The sequence below is a fragment of the Peromyscus californicus genome, unplaced genomic scaffold (assembly GCF_007827085.1).
Source record: "Peromyscus californicus insignis strain IS unplaced genomic scaffold, ASM782708v3 Scaffold_7__1_contigs__length_154581171, whole genome shotgun sequence".
In the NCBI taxonomy this organism is placed as follows: domain Eukaryota; kingdom Metazoa; phylum Chordata; class Mammalia; order Rodentia; family Cricetidae; genus Peromyscus; species Peromyscus californicus.
Window position 1 is genome coordinate 62,964,507 of NW_026294595.1, and position 12,890 is coordinate 62,977,396.

Consider the following 12,890-nt stretch of genomic DNA (forward strand, 5'->3'; position numbering starts at 1 on the left):
TTCTCCTGTCCCCCGTCTCCCCCAATCCCACCCTCCATCTACTTCTCAGAGAGGGTAAGGACTCCCTTGGGAAGTCAATAACGTCTAACATACTAAATTGAGGTAAGACCAAGCCCCTCCCCCCTGTGTCAAGGCTGAGCAAGGTATCCATCCTAGGGAATGTGTTCCAAAAAACCATTTCAAGCACCCAGGATAAGTCTTGATCCCACCGCCAGGAGTTCCCCAAGCAGATCTAGCCACATAACTATCACTCACATTCAGAGGGACTAGTTCAGTCTCATGCATGTTCCCCAGCTGACAGGCTGGAGTCCATGAGTTCCCATCAGCTTGGGTCAACTGTTTCTGTGGTTTCCCCCATCATGTTCTTGACCTCACTTAATCCTGTGATCCTTCCTTCTGTTCTTCAACTGAAGTCTAAGAGCTCAGCCCAATGCTTGGTTGTAGATAACTGCATCTGTTTTCATCAGTTATTGGATGTAGGTTCTATTATGACAATTAGGATAGTCACTAATCTGATTATAGGGGAAGGTAATTTCAGGCACCCTCTCCATTATTGCTAGGAGTCTTAGCTTGCATTATCCTTGTGGATTCCTGGGGATTTCCCTAGCACCAGGTTTCTCTCTAACCCCCTAATGTGGTCACCTCTACCAAGATATCTCTTTCATTGCTCTCCCTCTCTGTCCTTCCCTCCACTGAGCCATCTTCTTGCCTCCTGTTCCTATTTCCCATCCCTTCCCTTCTAGCCTCCTCCAAGTTTACTCAGGAAATTTTAACTATTTTCCCTTCCTGGGACCCTCCATGTATGTCCTTCTTAGGGTTATCCTTTTCACCTAGCTTCTCTGGGGTTGTGGATTGTAGCCTGGTTTTCCTTTACTTTGCATCTACTATTCATTTAAGTGTGAGTACATACCATGTTTGTCTATCTGGGTCTGGTTTTATCTTCATAAAGTTGCTTCTAAGGTTATTTTCTTGTGCTGAAGCTGTGTTATAATATTCAAGGCTTGTTGTATATGTCATCTGGTGATGACATGATGCTGTGACTATTGTTCTTTGTGTACTTACTTTGACATTTAGGTATCTGGATTTAACATTTTGGTTCCAACAGCTATTGAGTAACTTAAAACTCTAGTAGGGAGATATCTGAAAAAGTACATGGGTATTTACAGCTTGGAGTCCATCACGGTAATGATGATCATGCCCAAGTTGTCCACCAGTGAGATTAGACAGATGATAAAGAACAATCCAAACAATGACACCTACAGCTTAGGGTGATCAGTGATGCCCATATGGAGGACTTCAGTCACCACTGTGATGTTGTGGTTTTCTATCTTAGTTTACCAGACAACCTGTTCTAACATGAGCATTATCAAAAGAGTTCAACTATTATTACTTAAAATTTTTTGTAAACTATTATAAGTGACATAAATTTAATTCTTTCTATTTTCAATATTTAAAAACACATCTATAATATGCATATTATATGCATATGTATAATATAACACACCTCTATATGCATTTAACAATGGAAATAGCCATAGATGTACAAGAATAGCTCTAAACTAGATTTGTGTTACAAAATAATATTACTCAATGTCTATGAATATTTGATTTTGCAGGAGGAATATTCCACTTGTATCAGGTGGCAACAACCCATTTTAACTTTGAAAATCACTACTCAATTAAATATTCAGACAATAATTATATGTAGTGGATGATTTACTAGCTTCAAGATTCACAAACACAGATAGATGAAGATATATATACAATAAATGAAAAGATAGCTTAAAATGGAGATGGAGATACCATTTATTGAGATGCAAATTAAAGTGATTTAATATATTCACTTTATATATAACATATATATAATATGGATGGCATATGTGAATGTTTATTGTTGAAACATGATCCTAATTTGTCTCTTTTTGGGGGACTTATATGGGGCATTTTATAAACGACTACATTCTACCTCTGACCCTCATAGTCTTCTTCTTCTTCTCCTCTTCCTCCTCCTCCTCCTCCTCCTCCTCCTCCTCCTCATTATTATTATTTATTTGTTTTTTCAAGACAGGGTCTCCCTGTGTAGTTTTGGTGCCTGTCCTGGATCTTGCTCTGTAGACCAGGCTGGCCTCAAACTCATAGAGATTCACCTGGCTCTGCCTTCTAAGTGCCAGGATTAAAGGAGTGAGCCACCACCATCTGGCCCTTTTTTATTATTGAGAAATTTTCTATTCATTTTACTTATTAACCACAGATCCCCCTCTCCTCCATCCTCCCATCCCCAGCCTTCCCCCCCAACCCATGCCCATTCCCACCTCCTCAAAGGCAAGGCCTTCCATGAAGTCAGCAGAGCCTGTTACATTCAGTTGAGGCAGGTCCAAGCCCTTCCCCCTGCACCAAGGCTGTGCAAGACACCTAATTTGTCTTATTAATAAAAACCAGTAGTCAGGCATTAGGGTAAAAGCTGAAATATTAGAGAAGCAAAGGAGCAGCTACCAGAGACTTCTTACCTCTCTGAATCCTTGAACCAAAAGGGCCCAGATCCTGTCTCCACCTACCTTATCATATCCTGTCTCCTATCTGTATAGACCTCCAGACCTCTATAACTAACTAGTGGGTAGCTCCACCCTCTGATCTCCAAGCGAACTTTATTTGTCAGAACACAAACAAAATATCACATAGCATATTGTGCTTTTTAAAATGTTGTATTCATCATTTCTATAATTATAAATGCATAGTTGCATGTGATCAGTACATTTAGTAATATGTCATAATGCATATACTAATAATCCTGAAAGATATATTGTTTAGTGATTATAAAATTATTCAAATAGAAATTGAATCATGAAACATAATCAGTTTTACTCTTGGCACGTGGAGACAAAGTTTGAAATAGATCCAGTGGAAACAAATGTTTGACCTAATTCCCCAGCTACTTATCATTTCATATCAGTGAAGACTTCAGTACTGACCAGTGGGATGTACAAAAACACTCTGAAAGCAACCTCTTTGGGGCAAGTTTATGCCCTGGTTAAAAATGCAAAACAGTACACACATGTGACTTTTAAGAGTTCCTTGGGACAAAATAGATACAACATAATGTAAGACTATCATTAACTCAAGAGAAGTGCCTTTATCTTATCAGTGCTTAAAAGCCCAGAGGAGATATCACAGACAGATTATACCTTATTTATCTTCTAGTTAAAGAGAAGCAATGTGACAATTCCCTATCAAGTTACAAATCAAAATCTATGGGAAAAGGTCTGAGTTTTTCCTCTTCACTGAGAGACTGTTTTCTTCCCAGTACTTGAAATGCTTACTCCATGGAGGGATGGCTAAGCCATTAAAATTGCATGGTGCTCTTGCCAAGGATCTGAAGTGATTCCTAGCTCCTAAAACATACAGGTTACAAACACCTGTAACTCCAGTTTCAGGGGTTCCAATGCTCTTTTCTAGCCTCTTTGAACACCCCTATTCACATGAACATACCACTATAAAAATAAAACCTAAATATTTAGATGAACAAATCCATGATAATTTCTGCTGTCAGGTCATATTTCCAATATGTGTCATTTTTTGGCTTTGAAGCAAAAAAATTATCCAAACTATTAGCAAATTTTTTTAAAAAGTAATTTGTTTTGTAAGTATTAATAGTAACAGTAATATACTTTGTATATAAATTTTGTATTAGATGTATGAATTTCAAGTGAGAGATGTTGTTCAGACTGTGCTCAAGTATCTGATATCAATGTGCAAATACTTGTCTCAATATCTACCTCAAGGAAGGCAACATTTCATTAGTAACATAGGTTATAAATAGTATTATTTGCACTGATATTTTCACCCTGATGAAGATATTCTTTGCCACACTGACATATTTTAATTCATTTCAGCACTACTTAGATGATGGTGTATTTATTTGGCTTTGATCGCATATCCACAGTTGAAGATAAAACAAAACTTAGAGCAATTCCTTTATGAATGCCACTAGTGTTTCATTTTAAAATCATATTTTATATCCCAGATGGCCTCAACTATGTGGCAAAGGCTGGTCTTGAAGTTCTGATCTTACTGCCATCACATTATAAATTAGACTTTTCATCCCACAGCCAATTTTTAAACAAATATTATTTTATGTATATAATGAATACAGAATCTATCCATTAAACAGAAAAGGGTTGTAAGGAATTATGATTAGGCCAGTAATAGGATAATAGTAACATAATAGGTGCTTTCATAGAGAACTCAATCCATGTACCACAATCAATCCATTCACTTACATATACATATGCTCTGAATTAGACAAAATTAAATGGTGAATTGAAATTAATTCCTGTGTAATCAATAAACATACTAAACTAGTAAGCACTATTGGGCTCTTATGTAAAAATAATGCAGCAGAGCATTGTATCTGGGTGGAAAATAAGTAGATGAGTATATTGATATGAATGAGGCATTAATATCTAAGCAATACATTTTGTCTCTTGATAAACTCATAAAGTTCGATTTTATATCAAGTTACAAATGTGTAAAAGTAATAAATACAAAGACTTCACTTGTAGATAGTAAAACAAAGACACACATTAACATTGAATGATTTATTGTAATACCCAAAATAAATATCCATCTAAATTGTCCTGACAGCTTTTAGTGTCCTTACTCATAGACTTTAACCCTGTTAGTTTGTATGTGGTCCTTTCATTCTAAAGCATTGCTTCTGTGCTGCTATGTTTATTTATTTTTAATATATATGTATTACACATGCACATATTTACACACACACACACATATATATATATATATATATATATATATATATATATATATATATATATATATATACAGAGAGAGAGAGAGAGAGAGAGAGAGAGAGAGAGAGAGAAACAGACAGACACATGTCAGACAGACAGACAAACATACAGAGAATATATCTTCTGCTTTTCTTGTCATGGATATTTATTTCACTATTGTGAATTATTTGGATAAACTTTAACAATATGCAAACTCTACAAGACAATATTGCGTAGCTTTCCCATTGTTTTTTTAAGGGCATCTTTTACATCTTTGTTCCTCAAGCTGTAGACTAAGGGATTCAACATAGGGATAACCTGGGTGTAAAAGACAGAAATCACTTTATCAGTGTCAAAGGAGTGAATGGACACAGGCTGCAAATACATAAATATCAAAGTCCCATAGAAGACAATGACTACTGTCAGGTGGGACCCACATGTAGAGAAAGCCTTTCTTTTGCCCTCAGCTGAGTTCATCCTGAGAACAGATGTAAGGATGAATAGATAGGACACAATGACTACCAGAAGAGAAGAAAGCAAATTAAAAGCTGATAAGATCAAAATTATCAACTCAATTTCATGTGTATTTGAGCAGGCCAAAGATAACAAGGGCAGACAATCACAGTAGAAATGACTGATGGCGTTGTGGTCACAGAAGGATAAAGTGAAAATCTTAATGGTAAGTGGAAGTGAGACAATTAAACTGTAGAGATAGGGGATGATGACTAGTATCCAACATACTCTTTGTGACATAATGACAGTGTAGAGGAGTGGTTTACAGATGGCAACATACCGGTCATAAGACATTGCAGAGAGAATAAAAAATTCACTAACAATGAACATAATAAAGAAAAACAATTGGATAGCACAAAAATAAAAAGATATTGTATTTTGATCCACAAGGAAATTTCTTAACATTTTGGGTCCCACAGCAGTTGAATAACCAAGATCTGTAGCAGCAAGGTGTCTGAGAAAGAAGTACATGGGTGTTTGCAGCCTGGAATCCACCATGGTGAGGATGATCATACCCAAGTTGCCAGCCAGTGAGATCAGATAGATGATGAGGAACAGTCCGAATAATGGTGCTTGCAGCTCAGGGCGTTCAGTTATACCCATCAAGATGAATTCTGTCACCACTGTGAGGTTGTGGTTCTGCATTCTAGGTCATCAGAAAGTCTTTTCTGAATAGAGCCAAAAGTGTTATCAGTAGTTTCCAAATGTATATGGTGATTTTATTTTGGAAACTAATAAAGATCATATATATCTAATAAAATGTATGAATATGAGTCCATCTGTACAAAAGACATAGATTCATAAGGTCATTACTCAGCTGCTTTTAATGATTTTCTTTGCCAAAAGGAACAAGTACAAAGAGGACTTTGTACTGCTCATTAAAAAGAAGAAGGGAGACAAAGTGTTTCAGGGATTCTCTGCTCCCTGATGATAATTTACAATCATGATGATCACAGGGAATCCAGACAGTTATAACTTACTCATGAAAGAAGAACAATGAAATCAGTTTTGTAAAATCCTGTTTAAAGGTGATTTATTCATATTTCTACTTTTGCTTGCATAAATGATATCATGCGGCTTCCAATACCTTACCTACTATTTTCCTTTGTGCATCTACTGATGCTTTAATAAAGATATACATTTCTCATATTCAATATTAAAAAATCAGACCATTAAAATAGATAAATGGCTCTAGAAATTCTGGAAACCACCTTTTCTCTCCTTTTCTATTGGCTTTTTACAATGATAAAAAGTCAAAAGTATAAGATAAATAGAATATCAATTTTCAATCAAGGAATACAAATACCTGAATCGTATTTTATAAACTAATCTCCTCAATAATTTAGTGTAATCTAGTACAAAATATGAATAATGTGTCATTATTCTTCATCTACTATTAAGCATCTTTTTCCTTTTTTCACACTCATTTTGGGAATAAAACCCCATTTCCCTTAAGATAAGAACAGGAACATTTCTAAGGATGGCTTAGCTCCTAAAGGGTGATTGTTGCCAATCAGGAAGACGTGTTTAGATTTCCGGAACCCACATAGCAGAAGGAGAGATTTAACTCTTACAATATAGAAATCATAGCTGTCACCATTTAAGGAGCCCAAAAGCCTGAGGCCAGTGAAGTTATAGGTCCTTGAAAAGAATCTCCAATGAAGATTCTAAGTGAAAATTTTTTAAAAAGGACCCTGTAACACAAATCTAAAAGGTTTTATTAATTAAAAAAAAAACTCTCAGGTATTGGGGTGAATTCTGAAAGATCAGAGAGACATAAATACTTACACACATAGATAAGTAGATTTCTCAAGACTCATCATAGGATGAAACGTTTGCAGTAAATGGTTATTAACAGAGACTCACAAATGCTCAGTGTGCAGAGAATAAAAGACTCCAAAGTACTCAACACTAAATATGACATCTATATCATACCACTTGCTACCAAGGCTCTTGCATCATCCCAGAAGAGAGCTGTTGGTCTGAAGAAATTGTAAGCATCAGAGGCAGTGTGATTATAGCCAAATAGTATTTTCTAGACACAACAGAGCTGTCCTGCTCATGAAATAAAACTGGCTGTGATTTCATGCAGAAGAACTACTAGAGATAAAGAGTATGGATAGTGATATGGTGAGTTTTTGATGTTTATATATTTTTGTTGAGTAACCAAGAGTCATTACTAAGCTAGGATGTGCCTCCTGAGGGAATAACCATACTCTGTTGCATGAAGATTTTAAAGGTTCATTAAATGCATTCTTCATGTCAATAAATAATAAACTAACCAATTTAACACCTCAAATACAGGAGTATTTCTGTACTTTATATGCATTCATGAGTATCTTTACTTTGAAATCTATCCATTAAGCAGGAAAATTACAGACTCTTTAAGGAATACTGCTATTAGTTTAAATGAAATTAATTATGTTTGCAGATAATTGTTTTTTTATCTTAATTGCTAGGCATTATCAGAATTTGATAAATATGTGTGGCTTGCACACCACAGTCAAGAATTAGCACAATTATTAAATAAAATATCTATCACAAAATAGCAAGATAATCTTGAAATTTTACATTCCAGCTTTCCCACTCCAATCCTTCATATATTCTGCAGTTCACTCTTACCCACAGAACATCATATGCAGGTTTGAATACACTATAATTGGCCCTAATCACCTTGCTTATATCCACCTAATCATCAGTGATAAAATCAACAAGAAATGCCCAAGAGGGATTATGTCTCATTTATCTTCTGGTTAGAAATTATCAAAACGAAAATGTGCAGAATGATAGGAAAAGAACACAAACAAAGAAACACACACAAATATTTCAGGAGTAAAGTCTCTTTTGCTGCTGTTCACTGAGAGAAAAATATTTTGAGTACTATTTAAAACACTTTATTTTTTTTATTTTTTTTATTTTTTTTTTTGGTTTTTCGAGACAGGGTTTCTCTGTGTAGCTTTGCGCCTTTCCTGGTACTCGCTTTGGAGACCAGGCTGGCCTCGAACTCACAGAGATCCGCCTGGCTCTGCCTCCCGAGTGCTGGGATTAAAGGCGTGCGCCAACACTTTAGATCCTACTGCCAAGAATCTTTATGATGTTGAAATTTTTTCATACATGATTTGGAATTTTCTTCCTTTGTATTCAAACCAATTAGCATGTTTTTATTATAATACAATTGTCTTAACGATCTCTTAATATCTCCCATTGATTAAAATGTACTATATTACAATAGTATAATTTTTAGAAATAGCATTTCTAAATAGGGTTGCCCAGTGTTGTGATAGATGTTTAATACTTGATACCGGCTAAAACTTTAACTGTGGTGTAGATACCACAAAACTACACCAAAATACAGTATGATTACATTTACATGGATACAAGTGAGGGTCATAAAATATTTCTGTATGGTTAGTTCATAGGAACATTTTCCAAACATGACATAGAACACAAAGCAATAAATTTCCATACTTCAAGAAGGCATGTCTGAATACTTGTAGTGCACCACAGAGAGGAGAACAATTATTACTTTTGTAAAAATGTGTATGTGTCAATATTTTTTGGGTAAAACAAAAAATAAAATTATTTACAATGGTGACCATAGTAGAAGCTGTAGCCTCCAAGAAAATCGGACTGAAATACCCCAGATCTCACATTTTTGTGTACAAGTGATTGTATTTAATTTACACTTTAATCACTTCAATGGTTGTTTTAAAGTGTGCTTACTTAGTGTTATTTCACTTGCCATATATATACTTCATAGAAAAATTGTAACGATATCAATTATCTCATAACTCAAAAACACATAATCTTGGTCTCCTTTTTATGATATGTCTTTCTTTGGAATGCCAGCTCTGGAATAATGACATGGATACTTTTTATTAATTATGAAAGCTTGGCCTTAGCTTAGGCTTGTTCCCAACTAGTTCTTAAAACTTAAATTAACCCATTTCTATTAATCTACACTCTGTCTCTGTGGATCATAAACTCTCCTCTGTACCTTATGTCCCACTTCCTCTCCTTCTGGCTGGCAAATCTTTTGTACCTCAGATTCTTTCCCAGAGTTCCTATATCTCCCCAGAAGTCCTACCTATCTTATCCTGCCTAGCTATTGGCCATTAAGATCTTTATTAAACCATTCAGAAGGTGCCTTAGGCAGTTGAGGAAGAACAGAGACACATCTTCACATAGTATACAAAAATATTATTCTAACATTGCCCCTTTTATTCCAGAAAAGTTCATTTCTCTAATACCAATAAATTATATATGAAAATTATCAGGTAATAATTACAACCACAAAGTCCAGTCCGTTTGTGTTTGGCCCCTTTGGAAAAAGTACTCTATTATCTATCCCATCTTGATGAGTCCAAAGTTTTGTACCTAAATAAATTTCCATAACTGTATTACCAATCTAAAAATACCTTTTTAGGCCTTAAGACATTTTCTTAGATAAACTACTTAATCTTTTATGTCTCTTAACCTTTATAAACTATCCATATCTTTGGTGAGTTTGTTTTCTGAATTAGGTAAGAAGGAAAACTGTAAAACTATAAATATCTAGTCTTCAACCCAATCTGAGATCCAAGAAGGATAAATATTTCTTGAGTAAACAGAAAATAGAGGGCAAGCAACTTCCAAAACTATAGAAATGACCAAGATAGCTGTCTGCCTGGACAGTGACCCAGGGTTCTTCTGCAACACTGGAGCATCTATTTTCATTCTATAGGCCCAGAATATCTAATGGACTTTTCTGCGAAGCAGGAATTTTGATAGACTTGCCTACCTTTTCTTGGAAAAGTTCAGCAATTGACTTCCTTTGTGACATGCATGTCCAATTTGAACAGCATACTGTCAGCAGTTGAGGCAATGGAAGTTTCTTGCCAAAGGGCTAGGTTTACAACATCTGAACCAAACTCCATACAGATATTCTTCAAAACCCATCATCTCCTTTGAAATAGGTTCCTTCTCATTTTCATGAGAAGCTTTATGCTATTAAAACATCTTAAATGCCATATTCTGTAGATTTCCAAAGTGTTTGAAGATCACCTATCTAAAATATATCTCTCCTTGAGCTTGAAAACACACCTGATTACAAGTTTGATTGTTATATGTGACTAACTACTTACCTATATTTCTTAATTATCCTAAACAGTTTATAACAGTAGCTTTCAAGGACTAGAACTTTACATTACATTTTTAAAATGACTTGCATAGGTACAATACCTCAAACAAGTGTAGAAACATGTATTTAACCTTAAATTTGTATCAATATACAAAATTCCTAATCAATGTAAAATAATTAAGACTAGTAGCTGCTTTCTAATTTAAAAGTAGACTCAATAATTTACCCTTTTATCCTATCATTTCTATATCTTCCCCTTTTTTCTTTTTATCCCTTATCCTCCATTTTTCAGCCAACACAAGGTAAGAGAGAAAGAAGGATAGAGGAAAGAAAAAGAAAGAAATCCCATAATCTAACTCTCTTTGTTTAGTTTCTTCCATGACCATGACCAGTAACAACTTGTAAAAATAAAATAAAATAAAATAAAAAATAAACTCACCAAATGACAACATACATCCATAACCCACTGAATGACCAAAACCCAGCCACCCCAACTTTTTTGAATGTGGGTGTTTTGTTCTTAAAATTGTTTCAGAATGTCTGGAGATGATGGCATCCTGAAGTGTCCCTGAGAAAACTTGGATAATGGTCAAGTCCTGGGAGAGCTACTTGTATAATTTGTTTTCCAGTCTTTGTGTGAGGGGAAAGTGCAGGGCTTATCTGAAATAATGATTGGAGTGGTCTGTGAGGCTGGATCATCGTAGCTAGCCATGTTGAAGTGTTCCTGGATGCAGACTTTTAAGTAAGTGGCAAGAGAGGCATTCTGAGAAGCTGGATCATCTGGGCTGCTTCACTTGTCTTCATTGGTATGTGGTCCTTTCATTTTGAAAATATACAAACTTTTAAAAGTAACATACATATCTGCATTAATACAAGTATGAAATGTGTGGTGTGCACAAATCAGCTAAAGATGATTTTCTCCTCTGTGTTTGAACAGGTAAAAGGCATCTGTCAACTTTATAAGTCCGTTTGGGTTGCATAACCACACTGTAATATAAATCTCTGGTGGGAGCACAAACTTGTACAGCTATTTTGGAAACAGTCACTTTGGTAGTTTCTCAGAAAATTGGGAATCAATCTACCTTAAGACTCAGTGATACCAATTTAGGCATATACCAAAAGTGTGCTCAATCATTCCACAAGTATACTTGCTCAACTATGTTCATAGTAATGTTATTCCTAATAGCCACAACCTAGAAATATCCTGGATATCCTTCAACTGAAGAATAGTTAAAGAAAATGTTGTACATTTACACAATGGGGTGTTACTCACCTGTTAAAAAGAATGTCATCAGGAAATTTGAAGTCACATAGGTGGAACTAGAAAAAATCATCCTGAGTGAGGTAACCCAGACCCAGAACAACAAACATGGTATGTACTCACTCATAAGTGGATATAGCTGTAAAATAAAGGATAACTATGCTAAAACCCACAGCCCTAGAAAGACTAGGTAACAAGAAAGACCCAAAGAGGGATACATGGATTTCCCTGAGAAGAGGAAATAGAAGATATTTCATGGGTAAACTGGGGCCGGTGGGGATGGGAACATGAGAAATGGGTTTGGGCATTAAATAAAAACGGAGATTAATGAAAGAGATGTCTTGATCAGGGCAAGGCACATTTTGGGGTCAGTTAGAAACCTGGTGAGTTCGAGGCTAGCCTGGACTACAGAGTGAGTTCCAGGAAAGGTGTAAAGCTACATAGAGAAACCCTGTCTCGAAAAACCAAAAAAAAAAAAAAAAAAAAAAGAAAAAAAGAAAGAAAGAAAAGGAAAAAGAAACCTGGTGCAAGGTACCCTCATGAATCTTCAAGAATCACCCTAGCTAAGTCTCCTAACAATAGTGGATAGGTAGCCTGAACTGGCCATCTCCTGTAATCAGATTGGTGGCTACCCGAATTGTCATCATAGAGTCTTCATCCAGTAACTGATGGAAGCAAAAGCAGAGATCCACAGCTAAGCACTGGGCAGAGATCCGGGAATCCTGCTGAAGAGAGGTAAGGAAGTATAAGAGCCAAGGGGGTCAAGACCAATAGAAGGGAACCCATAAAGACAACCAACCTGGCATCATAGGAGTTCACAGACTCTGGACTGATAGCTACCGGGTCTCTATGGGACTGACCTAGGCCCTCTACATAATTGTGACAGTTTTATAGCATGGTCTATTTGTGGGACTCCTAGCAATGGGAGTGGGGCCTGTCCCTGAGGCTTTGGCAGGATTTTGGAAAGCTATTCCTCATACTGGGTCGCCTTACCAAGTTTTAATAAGAAGGGAGGAAGCCGGGCGGTGGTGGCGCACGCCTTTAATCCCAGCACTCGGGAGGCAGAGCCAGGCGGATCTCTGTGAGTTCAAGGCCAGCCTGGGCTACCAAGTGAGTTCCAGGAAAGGCGCAAAGCTACACAGAGAAACCCTGTCTCGAAAAACCAAAAAAAAAAAAAAAAATAAATAAATAAATAAGAAGGGAGGAGCTC

At 36.0% G+C, this 12,890-nt stretch overlaps 1 protein-coding gene across 1 annotated transcript; it reads right to left on the bottom strand.

The window, feature by feature from the left end:
• Positions 1 to 5,003: 5,003 nt before the first annotated feature.
• On the bottom strand, positions 5,004 to 5,945 carry LOC128100891 (olfactory receptor 8K3-like). Its single transcript, XM_052723636.1, has one exon. It carries the CDS (start codon positions 5,943 to 5,945, stop codon positions 5,004 to 5,006), a length of 942 nt encoding a protein of 313 aa, XP_052579596.1.
• Between the last annotated feature and the right edge of the window lie 6,945 nt (positions 5,946 to 12,890).

Bases quoted from the DNA above. Each gene is read 5' to 3' on its own strand.
- LOC128100891 (XM_052723636.1), bottom strand. From the start codon at position 5,945: ATGCAGAACCACAACCTCACAGTGGTGACAGAATTCATCTTGATGGGT.